We start from the raw sequence: 19,315 nt of genomic DNA, 5'->3' as shown, positions 1-19,315 counted from the left end.
ATGAGGATTAATCAACTATGCTAATAATACTTAACAACATCTTCATCGTCCTGATCAGAAAACACTCAAAACAGAGGATTCAACTCAATGAAAATCTGCACCTTTTGCACCACCGTTCTGGTGGTTGTGGTGGTGGCGGCCAACTTCAACATGGCAGTGGCTGAGGGTCACATACCCACCACCCTGGATGGCCCATTTGACCCAGTGACTCGCCGGTTTGATCCGTCACTGAGAAGAGGCAGTGATGACTTGCCCATGACTGATCCAAGGCTTAGAAAGAATGTGACTGCAAATTTCCCTGAGCAGATTGCTCTTGCCATTTCTTCACCAACTTCTATGTGGGTTTCTTGGGTTACTGGTATTTTATTTCACTGCTTCATCTCCCTCAATTCAGAATTTTTATAGAGCATCAAACTTTAATTTACTGCGCTGTTTTTGTTATGGATAAGGGGATGCACAGGTTGGCCTCAATGTCACCCCGCTTGTTCCTACATCTGTTGGAAGCGTGGTGTGGTTTGGGAAAGAGAGTGGCAAGTACACAAGTGTTGCCAAAGGTGATTCGGTTGTTTACAGTCAGTTGTATCCCTTTGAAGGACTCTGGAATTACACTTCAGGCATAATTCACCATGTCAAACTTGAAGGTATGTTGAATTATTTGCTGTTTAAGCTTTTGCTCATATGGATGATAGTGTTTGGTGCTGAGTAGGAAGCAGTGATCAGTGATTCAATGAATTTTTGAATGGTAAGAAAAAAAAGCCTATAGTCTGAAATTTGTCATTGCTCCATTTCATGGAACCTATGTAAGATGTGTACCTACTGGTTTGTTCAACATGTTTAACAAGGTGCTATGTTGCTTATTTTAAAAGTTATGAATATCCTAATGGTGTTATAACTATAAAAATAGTTTGATATACAAAGTGTGCATACCGGGTTTAGCTACCCTTTTGCTCCGACACACAAGTCCACTAAGCAAAATGTTTAGGACTTGAGGGGCTGTGTACATACCGGGTTTAGCAACCATAACTCGGACACACAAGTCAACTAAGCAAAAATTCTAAGGACTCGGGGGGCTCTGTACATACTACATACCGTAATAACCCTAGCTCGGCCTAACCGGGTGAAAGAAAAGAAGCCGGTGAGACAGACTGAAATCATAGCATCCACTTGAATGCTCATTAAGTGAGTAATAATTCCTCAATAGTATCACATTTAAGAGGTCTTACTAATCAGTTAAAACCATTAGAATGGACATCTTCACTCTAATACTGATTTTGGAGTCTAGGCTGAGCACCCCCAACATTTAGTCCAGTCCCCAGAATTTTGGAGAGAACACAGAGTAAATAATTTGCTTTGATGGGTTGCCTTAAGTTCTTGGGTGCCTTACTTTGTGACATATTTGGTAAAACAGTATTTGATGTCTGCCTTATGACATTATTGGTAATACAACAATTGATTATTGGATAGAAATATTTACTTGTCCAATGTATTTGTGAAAGAGCATATTTGAAGTAAAAATTCAGATCAGCATGTGAAATGATTGATGGAACTTTCCTGTAAATTTTGTATGATACACTATAAGATTTTTATGATGATATGTTGAAAGTTTATTCTGAGTCACCTTAACAAATAAAAAAGAATGGTATCAAGTAAATAAGTGCAGTGACTCTGGTCATTCAGTTTGGAGAAGGTTTTGAGATATTTCTCTCTTGGTGTAGGTCTTGAACCTGGAACCAGATATTATTACAAATGTGGGGATAGTTCTATTCCAGCCATGAGCCAAGAGCATTTTTTTGAGACTTCTCCAAAACCCAGTCCTAAAAATTATCCTCGTCGAATAGGAGTTATTGGAGATTTGGGTCTCACAAGCAATTCTTCAACAACTATTGATCATTTAATTTACAATGATCCTTCAATGATTCTAATGATTGGAGATTTAACGTATGCAAATCAGTATCAAACGACCGGCGGAAAGGGAGTTCCATGTTTTTCATGTGCATTTCCTGATGCACCTATCAGGGAGACATTTCAACCCCGATGGGATGGGTGGGGAAGGTAGAATCCCTTCTACAAATAGCTATTGGCAACACATCTCTTAGGTGGAAATTTCTGTTGGTATGAATCACTAGTTTATTTTTGAAACATCAGGTTTATGGAGCCTTTGACCTCAAAAGTTCCTATGATGGTTATTGAAGGGAATCATGAGATTGAACCTCAAGCTGGTGGGATTGAATTTGAATCATACTTGACGAGATTCGCTGTTCCTGCTGAAGAAAGTGGCTCTAAAAGTAACTTCTACTACTCTTTTAATGCTGGGGGATACACTTCATCATGTTGGGAGCATACGTTGATTACAATAGTTCTGGTAAGTGATAGTTGATACTGTGTATTTTATCTTATGTGAACCAGTCAAAACATATGGTTGTAACTTGATGTGTTCCGTGGGATCTTCAATCTAGGTGCACAGTATGCTTGGCTGGAGCAAGATCTGCAAAGTGTAGATCGTGGTGTTACCCCTTGGTTAGTAGCTACATGGCATCCTCCTTGGTATAACAGCTATGCTTCACACTATCAAGAATTTGAGTGCATGAGATTGGAAATGGAAGCACTTATCTATCAATACAGGGTTGACATTGTTTTCAATGGTCATGTAAGTTAAACTTACTCTGTTTTGTTGGTTTCTGTTTTTATCATTAGTTTGTAATATCATGTTTCAAATATCCAAGATCCAAGATTCTTCTGCAGTTTTCTCTAGATAATTTTTTACAATGAACTTATGGAGTTAATTTGTTGTAGGGTTAGATAATTCTGAGAAATACATTATTTTCCTGCCTAAAAATCTGTACAAATAGCATTTATCATATCATAATCATAGTCATCTGAATGCAATGCTTTTGCCTCAGAGCTATCCTCAGTCTTGGTTCTCGTTTGGGAATAGTTAACACCACCATAAATTATAGGATTGCCATTTTGTGAAGCTCCAAATAAATTTAGAATTTGAGTTATATTCTATCAGTTTAGGTGATAAATTCTGAAATTTCTTGATGAGTGATGTTGAAAGAGGTAAATGGATGTTTAGTTAGTTAGTTAGTTAAAGAGACTTAGTTACAAAGTGATAGGGGAAATTTTATAAATGACAGAGAGATGGAGAGGGAAATCACTTATGATCAGTATTGTAATTGGGTATTTCTGGGAGAGACCTGGATCTTTCGAATATCCAGGACATTCAATAGTTTTCTTCGGTTACCTCAATCTTTCTTCTTCTTTGGTGTTTGTTCCTATCAGATGTATCACCTGTTTGGCAATTGCATCCTCTGCACGCGCATTAGTTCCAAATGCACAGGATTTTGTGGCTTGATTCTATAACTGTTATCAATGGTAGATATAGAACCATTCATGTGCTTTTAGCTAATAGAAACTTTTAAGATAATGCAAGCTACCAAAACCTCTGACCGAGTGATCAAGACTCTAAAATTTAGAATTTAACACATGGTTGGCCAGGCCTGTGCATTGTTCATATTTCTAGTCTGAAGAGCTCTTGTGTGAGTGGCATATGTTAGGTATAAAACCATTCATGTGCTTTCAGCTAATAGTTTAAGCTTTTAGAGAGTTGGTTTACCACTGTCAACGATTTAAGATCTATTTGATTTGGTTTGATACTTATTAATTTTGTGTGGGAAAAATATTGAAGATGGAATGCATTTTCAGTAAAAGTTACTTCCAGTTTTTTTTTTTTTGAAAGACAATTGAATTTATTCATTCAGAAATAAAATTATTTGGATAGCGTTCTCTTAAATAAAGCTTATTTTAATGTATTTTTCTCCTACATCTTGCAGGTTCATGCTTATGAGCGAATGAATAGAGTTTATAATTACACCTTGGACCCTTGTGGACCTATTTACATTACTGTTGGAGATGGAGGAAATATTGAGAAAGTAGATGTCGATCATGCAGATGACCCTGGAAAGTGTCCTTCACCTGGAGATAACATACCAGAATTTGGAGGAGTTTGCCATTCAAATTTTTCCTTTGGTCCTGCCAAAGGAAACTTTTGTTGGAACAAACAACCTGAGTGGAGTGCATTTAGAGAAAGCAGTTTTGGACATGGGATCCTCGAGGTAAAGTCATCATATCGTGAAGCTTCATCTTTGTATGTGGCTATAATAATACCTATATAGTTTCCTGTCTTGATTATAACATGGATGCCATCCATTAATTCCCATTTATATGATATTAATTATTTCCTTACAAAAATTATCACTGTATTCTACATATGCATTATTGCAGGTAGTGAATTCTACATATGCATTATGGACTTGGCACCGAAATCAAGATAGTTACAAAGAAAACGCAATTGGTGACCAAATATACATTGTGCGGCAGCCTGAATTGTGCTTGAAGGATTCAAAAGTATTAGTTCCTTTTTCTCATAGGTTTTTCATGATTTATGAAAGTACATGTGAATGTGATGATTTTATTGCTTTCCTTTTTCTCATTACCCATTTCTAAAAGTTCATTGCATGCAAAATTCTATAGATAATGTAATATCATTTGGATTTTCAAATCACAACTTTGTTTGCTTTGTCTTTGGTTTAGCTTTTTCTGGAAGAAATAACTACTCAATATTTATTTTAAATAAAGGTTTACAGGAAGCTGTGAAGAAAAAAGAGACAATTGCTTTCTCAAAATAAAGAAATCCAAACATGAACTTAACTGTCACATACTATACTTAACTTACATTTTGGTTCAGTGATGATTCCATCTTCATTGGCCTTTGTTATTACAGGCACAGGACTCACAGAAGTCACTTCCACACAATTCATCTTCTTCCTCTTCTGCTCCTAGATGCCTCCCTCAGGTAAGCTTCACTGTGTTTGCTTCTTCACTAAAGCCACATTTTTATGATGAAATAAAGAATCAACTCATTCAATTTGATCAACCAGGGTCTTTCCATCACCATATCTCAAATTCTCAATTACTTGGTGTTCTCTTTATTCATGGTCTATATTCTCAGGTAAATCTTATCTTGTGTTACCTGTCTGTGTCTGATTTGTGAGAGTGCAGTGCTTATGAGCAAACTTTTCATAACAAAATTAAATATTCTAGTATATCTTTAGCTCTTGATTGTTTGCTTTTTCTCCCTCTCCTGTTGAAGCTGGACTGGATCTAGGTTTTGTTCAACACACTTCTAAATCATGCCAAATAGTGGTGAGGATATAACTTAATTATGTTTCAATTGTTTTTTTTAATATTTTTCTAATGTTGTCCCCTCATAGTCTGGTTAATGATCGAACTCAATGACGTAGTGTGATCCATATAGCCGACCTCACTTAGTGGGATAAGGCTTATGTAATTGTTGCTGTTGTTGTCGTCGTCGTTGTTGTTTTTCTACTGTTGCCACTTTCCACTCTCCTGGTTATATACTGTTTGGTCTTTTATTTATCTGACTTCTTTTATGGTTTATACAGGAAATAAGGGTTAGAATCAATTACATTGCTGTCACTATAATTAGAGATTTTATTGGTAGTTGTCATCCATGGATCGGGCTTCAAAATGTGTGCAACTTCAGCTATGATAATTGAGCATTACTGTAAATGTTACTTTACTTTTCTAATTTTCATTTTCTGTTGTGCAAGTTAGGAAGATACATCAAAAGAAGATCAAAACTTGAAATGCCATTAAGACCGTTTCCAATAGTTTATTTGAACTTATCTTACAATATAAGCATTTACACAAGTGTTTGACTTAGCTTATGTAAATAACTTATGACCTAGCTATAAGTTATTTTGAGCTTATTTTCATAAGTTGCTGAGATTAACTTATATATGGATACAAATTTATACCTACTTATAACATATTTTGAGCACTTAAGTAAGCTCTTGACCCAAACGCACCCTAAATCTTGAAGGAAGACAACTTGAAAAGTGAGTGCTTAAATCAGGCTAAAAACTAAATGAGACAATTTGGACATAATTTTTGCCTTTTGGGAGGTTTTGGTATTGTTTCTTGTTTTCTCTAATGCTAGTTCCAACTTCCAAGTATTATAAGTTCAACCACCAGCAACTAGGAAGTTACTAGACGTAAACTAACCAAGGAGATTGAAATTGTTTTACATTTAGTTCTGTGAGATGGTTTATTTAAACTTCTGTAAAATATATATTACTATCAATTAAACATGTAACCAAAAAATAATATATGACAAAAAAGGTTTCATTTAGTGTACACAAGAAATTTTTTGTGTAAGGTTGCACAAATGTCATTTTTACCTGCTGTTGTAGGTTTTCAGGTCATCTATATTTTTAATTTTTTTCTTTTAAATTTCTATTTTTTTAATTTAAAAATTTATGTTGTTTAATCTCTCCTTCTCTCCACCACCTTCCTCCCATCATCTTCCACCCCATCTACCGCCGACGCCGCCACCGCGACCGACGACACTGCCGCCACCACCTCCTCCCTCCCACACCAATCCCCGCCTTCTCTTCCCCGTATTCCTCCTTCCCCTAGAACCCACCAACATCAGCATCAAAAACTTCCACCCAACAACACCACCCATAAACTCATCTACTCCCCTTCCTTCCCCAATCCCTCCTCCTCTACTCCCGATCATCACCACCACCACTCCCTTCTCAACCTCACCCTATTCTTCTTCCCACTACCGGATCGAAAACAGATCTGGGTTCTTCCTCTTCTTGCTTCATCTTCTCTGATGCTCCTCCTCCACTGTGATCGACGATTTGTTCAGACCTGGTTAATTTTCCAGTGATGAAGGAAGGAGTTGATTGAGTGAGAAGAAGAAATTGTGTTGGAGAAGAAGAAGATTGTGGGGTTATCTTCAATTGTGGGATTTTTCATGAGGTGGGTTTTGGGTTTTTCCTTGGAGAAGAAGAAGATTGGGGGAAAAGGTGGCTCAGTTTGGGTTTTGTTTTGGGTTTTCATCAATCGGTTGGTGGTGGTGTGATTGTTGAAGAAGGATGAGATAATCTGGTGGTGAATCTTGCGGTGGTGGTGGTTTTTGTTTTTTTTTTTTTTTTTGAATAGTGGAGTTAAATCAGGATTAAATTCTTAATTGAAAAAAGATTAACCTGGAGAGTGACTTACCATAATAGGTAAATCTAGGGTAGTGCAACCTTACACAAAAAATTTCTTGTGTACACTAAATGAACCCGACAAAAAAAGAATGAATTAGTTGGCACAAAAAAAGAACGAATCCTTATGTGTCTAGTTTTTTTTTTTTTTGATAGACCCTTATCTGTCTAGTAAAATCCTAGTTGATGAGCAATTCTACTCCAGGAGATCCCCCGACGCTGTCTTGCAAAGACGCAGATGTGTTTTTTCTCGGTTATATCATCAATATTGTTAAAAAAATCCAATAAAATTAACACTAAGTGTGTGGATTAACCGGTCGGACTTGGTATAGCCTAATTAATGATTTTGAGTTGAAAACCTGAACATGCATGTTTAAATAATAAGAAGACTTCATTATATAAAGTTGTTTTATTGGACTCTAAGCATGTTTGTCGCTTGTGAAGGATACATATTGCCTTGGAGATAAACCCAACATAAGCATTAGAATATCCGTAGCTTGATTTCATGGTGACCAAGTGGAGAAGTGGTTTCTTTTCCATTAAAAGAGAGAGCTTTTTTAATAAGATTCTATTCACTTAAGTTTGCTATTATCTCTACCTTGGCTGGTTCCTATCAAGTATCAACAGCACGCAACAATGTTTACCTTTTCGAATTCCATACTAAACAGGGATGCACTGAGTAGGACTATAAAAAGCTGACATATGAAAAGAGGAACTCCTTTGTTTTGAATTAATTCTGGAAAGCAATTAGCCTTCAAATTTTAGTCACACCAGTCGAAGAAAGGCGATGGTTACTTGAATTCCAATTTTGTTTAACTAGTGTAGTAGTTTATAATAATTTTAAGAAATTGCATGAGGCTGGATATATTCATCAAAGAAAAAAATCAGGGTCAGCAGAAATAAGAAAATACCAATGTCTGTTGGGGATGTAACCAGAGAAATGAGCAGCAAACATGTATAAAAGTGAAAATCTAAGCCTTCACTTTGAATGAACATGCTAGAGTATTTGTTACATCAAATCTGAAACAAAATTGCAGCTCAAAAACCAAAATTAAAGCTCTGCATAAAGTTTAATTGGATAGCTGGTTTTTCTAATATACATAAAGTTTAATTGGATAGCTGGTTTCTCTAAAAGTAATAGAACTAGTAAGAAGAAATGTTTAGAACTAGTAAGAAGAAATGTTTTTGAAGAAGTTAAGTAGTTTTGATTGACAGTGAATGGCTACTTCTTTTGGTTATGTTATTGAGATTGAATTGATAGAATCTGAATCATTCATTCTTTCATTGATTGAACTATATATACAAGTGTTAATCTAACAGAAACTTTTCTAATCTGCACTACACTCTAACTGAACAAACTAATGTCCACATGTACAATATAATTTATATGTAATACTCCCCAGCTGCTACATTTTTGACGCAAGAGTTAGTTCTTTTATTCCGTACCGTGCTTACTAAATCATCTCTCATGTATGTGGATAGTATTACAGTAACCGAAAAATGCACCATCTACACAATCAAAAAGTCTGGTATGAGGGCTATGGAGTGGTATGTGTCAGTTTAAGATGGATTCTCATCTTGCCTAGTATACTCTTGAATGATGATATCTGCGAGCTGTTGTTGTGTGCGAACAAGAACTAAGCGCAGCCTTTCCCTTGCTTAATCTTTTCTCCTCCGCTCGTTCCCTGAGGTAGTATTATCAATGTTATCCACAACATGATTTTCATCATCATGTCTAACAAACCACCTGCAATGCCAATAATTAGAGAAAAAAAAAGCAAGTTGTTTAGTAGAATGCATTGGTTTGGGAAATATCCTTAGAGATGCGATGGATTACAAATGTCATTAGTATCACAAAGTTAAACGGATGCCACTAAAAATATTAGTAGGAAGTAGGAACTATTCATGTGCCCACTGCTTTTACTAACCCTATAATCATCGTTCAATATAAATTGCGACCTCCGATTCCACTCATCATTGAATATATCATATTTTTCGCAAGATGTCGAGGCCGCCACAGATCCAATGAATTAAATCCCAGTTGTTTGGAGCAAATATCTGGGCGATTATATCCGACAAGATCAAAACAGATGCAAGGCACACGAGCATATATCATGGCTAGTTGAGGCATTAATTCCTCAGGCAGCCGATATATCATGGCTAGTTGAGGCATTAATTCCTCAGGCAGCCGAAGACGTTGGTTGCTATAGGGTTGCCAAACCACCTGTTACAAAAACTATATAATTAAAAAGCAAATTGAACTTTATCAATGTTATCCACAACATGATTTTCATCCTCATGTCTTAACAAACCACACACCAATGATTAGAGACAAAAAAAAAAAAAAAGCATTTAAGCATTTTCATCATGTCTTAACAAACCACACAATGCCAATTGATTAGAGACAAACAAAAAAAAGCATTTAAGCATTTAGCAGAGATAATGAAGTTGTTTAGTAGAATGCATTGGTTGGGAAATATCTTATATCCTTAGCGATGGATTACAAATGTCATTAATATCACAAAGTTAAACGGATGCAAGTAAAAATATTAGGAAAATATTAGGAAGTTGAGAACCTCTCATACAAAGCTGTTTTGTTATTATTGAAATAATATAAACATGATCCAATTATAATCTTAACCGGTTAAAGAGATTGAAGATAAAACTCCATTAAAAACCTGGACATTCAGACCAAAACTATTTTCATGCAATGTTGAATCTATTATATGTTACCTATCATATTAATCAAGGAAATCACACTTGTTGGAAGAAGGAGAATGATCCATGGCATCGAGATGGAGGAGACAGCTTGTTGCCTTCCCTCTCCGGCCTCCGCCGTGGTCTCCGCTGTGGTCTCACCATGATCCTGCATCCACAACGTAGCCCTTCTTGCACCGAGCCTACTACAGCTGCATACAACAAGAGAGTGGTGAGTTGTGCGGCTGCAGCTTCTCTACGGCAAGTAGGGTTTCTAACAACTTATGTGAAGGTTTTTAGTATGGGCCGAAGTTTAAAACGAATTGGGCCTCAGATGAATAAAAAGTTAATTCCACACATTAGACAACATGTGTTTTGATTTTTAATGCTCTATTTGAATATATATAGAGGTGAAAATGAGTGAAAAACAATATAAGCGATAAAATCTATATATATATTATATATATATATGAAAATAAGGTTTTCTTCTAGAAACCTATGACACATGGCACCCCTCCTAAGTCTTCCATTTTCCCTCCAAGAAAAAAAAAACTCATCCTACTTTTTTGTCCCAACATAAAACCATGACTCACCATAATTATTGTGGGCTAATTTAATTACAATTTTAATTTTCAGTTTTCTTTTATAATCAGAAACTAGTGTTTTTTTACCCGTGCGATGCACGGGTAGTATGTCTGTCGTATTTTATATGTAAATGAATACGTTGATTATTAAACTTATAATAAACAAAGATGGAATATAAGAGTCTGAAATGCGAAACAAACGATTGATTAGCTAATAAAAAGATTGGTTAACGAAATCTCAAATTCTACAAAACATATAAGGGGACGATTTGTTGTATTTGAAACGTCAATCAATACGTTGTTTTTCTAAATATATTAAATAACAGATGAAATATAAGAGTCTGAAATGCGAAGTAAAAAATTGATTAACTAATAAAAAGTTTTGTTAACGCAATCTCAAATTCTGCAAAACATATAAGAGGACGGTTTAATGGTGGGTAATAAATAATAACTGAGTTAATCTGTAGTAAATGCAATTACGCGTGTTGGTTTTTTATGGCCTCCCGGAGAAGATCATTTCTGCATTGTAAGCAAAGATTGCCCAAAATAATTCGTGCTATAGTTGTTTGTCCGTGAACGCACGGCGAAATTTGCTATTATAATTTAGACATTATGAAAAAGTTGAGATATTAAATTCTTGGTAAAGAAATCATAAAAATCAACACAGCCACGGAGCAAAACAAATAAGGAAGGCCTTGTAGTCAAATGAGCAAACTTATCATCATTTCAAAGTACAAATTAATTCTTTAAAAGGAGCTAAAAGTAGCAAGGGATAACTTAAAGAGGCATTGTGGTTTGTTACTCTTAGCTGTCAGACTCAATTAGCTTATCAGGTTGTTAACTTATGGCCATTGGAATTAAGGATTTCCATATATTTACAAAGTTTTATCCACAAAGCTTCTTAATAAAGATCACTTGATGTCAACTAACTACTGTGAATGTAGATTTCAGTGAGAAAAAATAACTTCTTTATAGCAAAGAGTCAGTGTTCCCACAAATTTTTTATAGCATTAACTTCATCTCTTAAACTTTTAACTGCATTTTTTTTCAAGTTCATGCTCTTTAAAATTGGGCTGAGGTTGTATGGTGGCTCTTCAATCTGAATATAATCTCATTTACACAGTGCAGAATGCAAATAACTTCGTTACAAAATTGAAATTAATAGAGTGCAGTAAATTCACTTTTGGAGTATACATCACATCTACTTATCTTGGGCTATGTCTTCAAATCTATTACCATCTTTGCATTTCACATAGAATGGAAGAACTTACCTAGATCAAATGGCCAAAGATGACTCAAGCCTAAATGAACTTGTACACATACAACGTAGAAACTGGTGCTTAGTTAAAAAGTATTATTTGATATATGTGTTGTTAAACTGCATTTTTGTTGTGATCTCCTTCTAAGATTTCTGAGACATTTGATGTAGAGCAAGCATAAATGAAACATTTTAAAATTGAAGATTGAGGAAAGGGAAAATAAGAGTGCATTATAGAGTGATAGACCTTTCCTCTTCTTAGCTAGATCCCCAAAAGCCACAAGTTTGAGGGGCATTTTCAAGATCTCTTGATAAATGAGTATAAGAACAAAATTTACACATAATAATTCAGACATGACAACTATTTCAAAATGATCAGCACTCAAAAATCAATCTCATGAAAATTTTCACTTCGTCAAATAGGCTACTGAAAGAAGTATTACTAAAACACAGAAGGAATAATATGAAGAAAAACCAATGTTGAAATTAAGTGAGATGAACAAAAGGATTACAAAATCTAAAAATAACAAAATGTGTAAGAGTTAGTGGATTAGGAGCAATCTTTAGATGTAAGATAAGAGTAATAGAGTCCAAACAAACAAATCCTAAAGAGTTACTATAAAATCCTAATTCAAAACTAATATAATGTGTTCATGGAATAGAATCCACTCCAAGTTGACCCTTCAAAGACTGACACCTTTCTCATTCCCAAGTGCTCTCTAACCAGTCACTTAACGTACATGACTATAATTTAATACTATGAATAACAACCGCTGACAATATAAAAGTGCAGCAGAAAGTTGATATTCTAGCACAACAGAAGAAGCAATTTCAGAAAAATATCCATCTTTTAGCTCAAAACTTCCTGTAAATCCTTCCTTTTTTTTACTACTAATGCATTTAAAATGGACTATGAACTAATTCTATTATTAAAAATCAATGAGCTGCATTAACTATTAGGTTGCTGCTTTCTCTTTCACATTTGAAGCCTTTCATGTGATCTTAAAGAAAGAGGGTAGTTATTAGTCAAACCCTCAATGGATTGGAGTATATTTTATACAGCAAAAATTGCTCTCGGGTGAGGATAAGAAAAAGTAGCATGTTACTACATTTAGAAAGCTTAAAAGACGAATCATGATATCTTTAACCAATTGGTAAAGAAATGGGGCATAAGAATATGGTCCTTAATCCTAGGGAAACCTGACTTCCATAGTTAAGGTCAATTGAAGTACATGCAATGTCTGAAAACAAAGAAGAAAGGAAACAGCCCAGTATAAGAAAGAATCTAAACCCAGAGCCATACTTGATTTTTCTGCATTTCCATGATTTCTTCCTGCAGTATCCAAATAACTATCGATTAGGGAAAAATTTAATGAAGTGAACTTAAGCCAATGAATTAAAGCGCAAATCTCTTCCTGCTAATGTATGTAACATGCAGCAGAGTCAAAGTACCTGCTTTTTCTGAAGTTCTTCATTCTCCTCTTTTAACTTTGTAACTTCTTGTTCCAATTCCATGGTATAAGCCTGAAATGAGTGGAAATAAAAATGTGAGACTGAACATACAGCGCATATCTAAATATATGCTACAAAATTTTCAGTAGCACTTCCTCTCCGTCATGTCCCAAGTAAAATCCATTCACAAAGGAGGAAGCTGATAAAGGGAAAGGTGTTACATGGGCTGTTGCAATCACAGATTTCGTTCTGCGACTCTGTGCCATAGCGTCTGGCATGAAGTAGCAGTTTTCAACAACTAATTTCAAAATTCAAATAATCTAAATGGAACTAACAATATCTTAGAATCAAAATAACTTCTTGTTCCAATTCCATGGTATAAGCCTGACATGAATGGAAATAAAAATGTGAGACTGAACATACAGCGCATATCTAAATATATTCTACAAAATTTTCAGTAGCACTTCCTCTTCGTCATGTCCCAAGTAAAATCCATTCACAAAGGAGGAAGCTGATAAAGGGAAATGTGTTACATGGGCTGTTGCAATCACAGATTTCGTTCTGCGACTCTGTGCCATAGCGTCTGGCATGAAGTAGCAGTTTTCAACAACTAATTTCAAAATTCAAATAATCTAAATGGAACTAACAATATCTTAGAATCAAAATGCAATTGCATCATAGACTCAACCATGAATGAAATATGAACATATGTAATAGAAAACACTAAAACAAACAGGACAGGATAGGACTGAACTTACATTATGATACTGCTTTGGACATGACATTGCTCTCTTTTGGAATTATCTCTTTTCATCATCAATCAATACAATCCATCTTTCTCCACCTGGTGATTATACAATAAATTGAAAGCCACCAACATATCATTTGAGTCATATAAACTCTATAAGTCTTCTCACAGATATTGGAAATATCAGTGTTTTAGTTATTACATAATATGCTCCAAATATTGAAATTCCCATTCAACAATACATTGCTTTGAATTGCAGATGGTGGCTGAAGGAAGCAAATGCAGAAAACACCATGGTTCATGGCATGACTGCTGCCACATTCAAGTGTGCAATCCATTGAGAAAGGTGATAGAATATTGAAATTTCCATTCAGCAATACCTTGTTTTGAATTGCAGATGGTGGCTGAAGGAAGCAAATGCAGAAAACACCATCTTTTTGCTTTATTGAAAGGTTCCAAATTTACTTGAGAATATAACTCTCTCGACTGAGTAAAAGAAAACAACATATACCTACAACCTTATGTATTGTCTAAAAACAAACTATGTGGCAGTTTATATGCAGTGAAAATATTGAAATTCACCTCATCTTTATAGAAGGGTCATGTGCTTGCTGAAATCCTCTTGTCATAGTCATACATCACCCTTAAAAGTCTACTACTATACGTTGGCCTCCCCTCAAAGGAGGCCCCTCACCCCTTTCCAAAACGTGTTTCTTTGTCTTCTTTCTCGTATTTTGGTCTTTTTTCCAGGAGTGAGTTATCTTTGGTTGTAGCATATCCTTTGGTTAATTAATGCACAGTGCAAACAAAGTGTTCATGGTTGACACACAAATTGCAAAGTGCTGTCATTTTCAGGGTGGACAGAGCAGGAGACATTGATTTGGACCTAAATGACAATAATCTTTTTTCTTGTCCTACAGGATTGCACCCTCTTGACAACTACTTAACTCAATAACTCATCCCTATAAAAAGAGAGCAGCTAGGCCATATCTTTCGCAAGGTTTCACAATTCTACCATATAACATCTTAGACTTGAGTTAAGTGGTGAGATATATTAAAGTTTCAAGTTAAAGTAAGATAGGTATGTAGGAAAAGGTACAGCTTGATAGACTTTTATGAGGTGCAATTCCTCATGAAAAATGTCAGTGACACAGAATGATTATTGAATGAATAAACATTATAGGCAAAAAAATCACATGTCTAAGCAAACAAAAGCACATAATAAATTCAATAACTAACAGTTCCTTTTTTGTTAACCACTTGCAGCTTTAGTGCCTCAAGCCACGAAAATGGTGCATCCAGTTTTATTTCGCTCAGTAATTTCACCAGTCAGAATTTGGGGTATTTAGTGAAGGAAATTTGCTTGGTAGAGGCAGAGGTTACAATACTTGGAGTGGTTGATGCATTGTCGTGAGACTGTTCATAAGGCTTCTACTACTAACATTATAAGTCTAAATGTGTATCTGTAAATTCTAAATGGACACTTACATTGAAAGTCTTCTACTCCTAACATGGAAACAGAAATTGCTGCATTAATCTTTAAATTGTACACTTTATTTAAAGTATGAAAAGTAAATCATTATTTACATGGGAGATTCTGGTGCATACAGATTATTTACTGAAATGAATTGCAAATACTGACAACAATTCACAATTTGCAAATACTTGCTGGAATTAACATTTACAACAAAGTTAGCCAAATGTTTTCTGCTACAGCTTCTAGTATAAGGAAGAACAATGAAAAAAATATTGGAGAGTGGAGCTACTAATGGAGCATATGAGAATGGCAATTGATGTAAGAAAAATTAGAAGAGGAAGAGTGCGAATGCTTACCACTGGTTCCAACATATTAACTTCCTTGCACACTAATTATAAGATTTATAAATGCTTACTGAATCTTAATAGCTTGGCCATATCTAAAAAAAATGAGCCATGTTGAATTCAAATGCTCTTCTGATAACAGCCCTTTTAAGCCATGCATGCCGCGCTCAGTAGCACCTCTAAGTCTCATAGAATGGTGCAGCAGCTTTTAGAAACATAATCTTATAAATTTCATAATGATACTTTTTATGTTGAAACAAAATCTTATAGATTTAACTATATATATAAATCTTATAAATTAGCCAAAACAAATCTATTTTGCCTAATTTTAAAATTTAAAATCTATAGATTGTGTTGATATTCTGGAAACAAATCTTATATGTTTCTAAACTTTTTAAATCTAATATGCTGGAAAACGAATTTATAGATTTTATATTGCTTTTTGTATCTAATCTAAAATCTAAAGCAAATAGATTACTATAGATTTGCTGGAAACTACATAAAAAGTATAGATTTTAGATTAGATTTGCTAAAGATTTTAGATATTAGAATAGATTTAATATTCTAAACTACATAAAAATCTAAAGCAAATAGATTACTATAGATTTGCTGGAAACTACATAAAAAGTATAGCTTTCAGATTAGATTTGCTAAAGATTTTAGATATTAGAATAGATTTAATATTCTAAACAGCTATAATTTTAATGACGTGATTGAATAACAGCAGCTACAGTAGCAATTGAAACTTCTAAATCTGAATATATGAAGCCATAATTACCACAAAGTTAAGTAAAAGTCAATTATTCCATCAAGAAGGCAGTCTCCATGGATTAAAGGTAGCATAAAGAGCAGTTATAGTACAAAATATTGTATAGGAAAAGGGAACAAAGCAAGTTCTACGAATAGATGTTCAAACAACAATCAAGAATAGAAAAGGTAACTTAAAAAGAAGGAAAATTTACCTAGATTATTGAAATTATAATCGTTTTCTAAACTTTTCAAATCTGGTTACTTGTCGTCTCCCCTGAATCGCTTCCATAGCTATATAGTAGTCATTTCGATCCATGTGGAACACCTAATTCAAGTGTGCAGGAATAAAATGAATAAGACTACATATGGTCATTGACATTAGCATCAAGAACATGAAAATTAATTGAGATGCATAGAGCATTCAGTAACTGTCACCGGTGGAAACCACCGTGAGCGTGATGAAGTTTCCAGGAGGAGGCGGAGGAACAAAAGAGAAAAAGAAGAAAAAAAAAAGGCAGTGAAGAACATTTGCTTCTTCATGTTCTAGGAAGAATGTGCATAATTAAATAGAATCTGTAAACTGAGTCAACCTAAGCATGTTTGGAAACAAACATCCAAAAAAAAAAAGTAGCATCATTATTGGTTTATTCATAATCCTCTTGTATACATACATCTGCCAAAACAAAAAAAAGTAGCATCATTATTGGTTTATTACTTCATAGTTCATCGTAAACTCTTATGAATGAAAGGTGAAAAGGTAATCTACATCAATTTTTAATTCAGTAAGTTGCCTAGTTTTCCCGGGTAAGAACAAAAGGAATTTGATGGCTTGATCTCTATAATTTACTGTAAACAAAACATACATTATAAGTTATAACTAAAGAAGAGAGGCCGTTTTAGTATGATTTGACAAATACTATGATACAAACTACATACTGGCAATTACCTGAAAAATATTATAGCCAAATTGTGTCCTGAACTTGAAAATCATGCAGCACGGACCCTATATTAAGATTCATGCCTAAAATAAGATGTATATGTTTTACTGAGTTAGCTAAGCTAGTGCGTGCAAGAAAAGCATCCAAACTCAATAGCAAGAAACTCACAATGGCGAAGACAGGTGCTGACATGAATATTCCACACAGTTGGTAAAATTGTATGCCAGAAAGAAAAGAAAAATTTGAAGTATTGAATTCAAGACACGAATGTTAAATTAGACAAACCAAAGGGCATTAAAGTAGAAAATCACCGAGAAATCAAGCAATCTTGCATCATGCCAATCAATGAGATAAGGTGCAAAGACAACCAAATAGGTAAGTGTAAAATTGAGAATAAAACCTGAGGCCTGGTAGTGACAACCCAAAGTGGATTTGTAAACATGCTAGTTGCAGCTCCAGCATTAGAAGCAGCTACATATTAGCTCCAACTAAAAGATGATGGCTTTCATCTGCATAAATAAAATAGCTATGCTATTACAATTTGTACATCTACCATGTTTCCCAACCAAATATTTGTTCATCATGATGTAAGTAGCATCATGTTCTAGGAGGATTACCTTTTTAATTTTTCTTAATTAAGGTTCAGCTGTAAAGCTTGATTAGTCTACTGTGATTTTCAGAGAATAAAACTCTACTCATTTAAGAATCTACAGCTACACATGCATAGCTGGTATGGCACAAAAAGTCCTATTCATTCAGATTCTGTAGGTGTTTACATTCTTTGCTTCCTTTAATAAAATTGTATACCTTGAGCTGCTACCCTTTAACTGGTGAACGTGAGCATCAACTTTTTTGAAGTCAACACCTTTCTGCTCACTGCACAGGAAAAATCCCAAGAACATGGAAAAAAATCATGCAAATGTTCAAAGCCATCAATTAAGAGCAGATGTCTAATAACCAGCATTCTAATTACATGATTGTATGGACTTATTTTTTTCACAATCAACAATGACAGTAACATAAGCTTCTCCCTATAAGTGGTTTTCACTTAAAAATCAATTCTACAATAATTTCCAAACAAATCATGGCTGAAGCGACACTTGTCTTTGAATGGACATGAACTAACATCACCTGTCTTGGTAATTTGCGAACACAGGTTAGGATAGAGTAAGGTATAACATGTATTCATGTTAAAAGGCTACATACTGAGGAGGAATTGCAGAGTAGGATCGGGAGTTGTAACTGCAGTAGGTGCTGGTAGTTTGTGCTTGAGAGTTCTAGACTTTATATTGGAGCCCTGTCCAGTGACAACATTTAAATTCCTCCATTTATCCTGAAAAATCAAAAATTGATTGAAGGAACCATAATCCAAACCCGAACCCTAGAAGAAGATTATGAGAAATTGGAAAAAATCAAAAGGAAAATAAATGGCAAGTTCTGACCTTGAGATCGATGTTGGAACGGCTCGTGAGGGAAGGAGCGAATTCGGGATCTCTGAGGATGTTCTTCCACTTGCCGGCGCCGTACTTCTGGACGCCGCAGTGGAGGGCGTCTTCTTCCTCAGCCGTCCACTTCTGTTTCTGATTTCCCATCACTCCTGACTCTACTTGATAGAGAAAAAGTCTGAGTCGATGAGGCCCACAAAAAAAACGCAGAGAAAACGCGAAATTGAGGGAGGAGAGTGCTTACATCGATATTGATGATATACAGAGATTGTGGTCTCTGGCGGTAACTTCGCTTTTCTCTGTGGACCTTCACACACCTCAATCTGCTTCCTCTCACTCGCAACCATGACGGACGGTGGTCATCTCTTCAACAACATCACCCTCGGCGGCCGCGGCGGTACGGTAAGTTCTCCCACTCTCTTGAATCTTCAATTTGTTCCGTTTTCCGTCCCTATTTCCAGCTCCTTATCGGTGGAGGCCATTGATGAGGAAACCCTAACCAAATCATGGCACATGTGGGAAATAGGGTCTGGTGGAAAA

The 19,315-nt window shown here is 35.1% G+C and overlaps 2 protein-coding genes and 1 long non-coding RNA gene across 3 annotated transcripts; 1 reads left to right on the top strand and 2 right to left on the bottom strand.

The window, feature by feature from the left end:
• On the top strand, positions 1 to 5,693 carry LOC130739401 (purple acid phosphatase 23). The gene is given in 11 exon segments (XM_057591676.1): positions 1 to 358; positions 450 to 641; positions 1,716 to 2,052; positions 2,146 to 2,315; positions 2,318 to 2,362; positions 2,457 to 2,647; positions 3,834 to 4,115; positions 4,285 to 4,407; positions 4,784 to 4,855; positions 4,941 to 5,011; positions 5,466 to 5,693. Coding segments are annotated over 11 exon segments (1,761 nt in total). The 5' UTR covers positions 1 to 87; the 3' UTR covers positions 5,473 to 5,693.
• A 2,649-nt stretch (positions 5,694 to 8,342) lies between these two features.
• On the bottom strand, positions 8,343 to 10,055 carry LOC130739402 (uncharacterized). Its single transcript, XR_009019862.1, has 3 exons — positions 9,816 to 10,055; positions 9,011 to 9,306; positions 8,343 to 8,829 (listed from the first exon to the last, which is right to left on the bottom strand). It is a non-coding gene; the product is annotated as an uncharacterized LOC130739402 (long non-coding RNA).
• A 2,851-nt stretch (positions 10,056 to 12,906) lies between these two features.
• LOC130737007 (telomere repeat-binding factor 5-like) lies at positions 12,907 to 18,922 on the bottom strand. The gene is made up of 5 exons (XM_057588779.1): positions 18,773 to 18,922; positions 18,537 to 18,663; positions 13,295 to 13,371; positions 13,074 to 13,145; positions 12,907 to 12,954 (listed from the first exon to the last, which is right to left on the bottom strand). The coding sequence occupies exons 1-5, from the start codon at positions 18,920 to 18,922 to the stop codon at positions 12,907 to 12,909; spliced, it is 474 nt and encodes a 157-aa protein (XP_057444762.1).
• Positions 18,923 to 19,315: the final 393 nt, after the last annotated feature.

This window comes from Lotus japonicus, chromosome 2, assembly GCF_012489685.1.
Source record: "Lotus japonicus ecotype B-129 chromosome 2, LjGifu_v1.2".
NCBI classification, from domain to species: domain Eukaryota; kingdom Viridiplantae; phylum Streptophyta; class Magnoliopsida; order Fabales; family Fabaceae; genus Lotus; species Lotus japonicus.
The sequence above is the reverse complement of the archived record's forward strand: the minus strand, read 5'-3'. Positions and strand labels throughout refer to the sequence as shown.

Bases quoted from the DNA above. Each gene is read 5' to 3' on its own strand.
- LOC130737007 (XM_057588779.1), bottom strand. From the start codon at position 18,922: ATGGGAAATCAGAAACAGAAGTGGACGGCTGAGGAAGAAGACGCCCTC. The intron at 18,664-18,772 runs GTCAGAACTTGC...TTGATTTTTCAG, and splicing joins GTTCCAACATCGATCTCAAG to GATAAATGGAGGAATTTAAA. The intron at 12,955-13,073 runs GTACTTTGACTC...TGGATACTGCAG, and splicing joins AAGAACTTCAGAAAAAGCAG to GAAGAAATCATGGAAATGCA.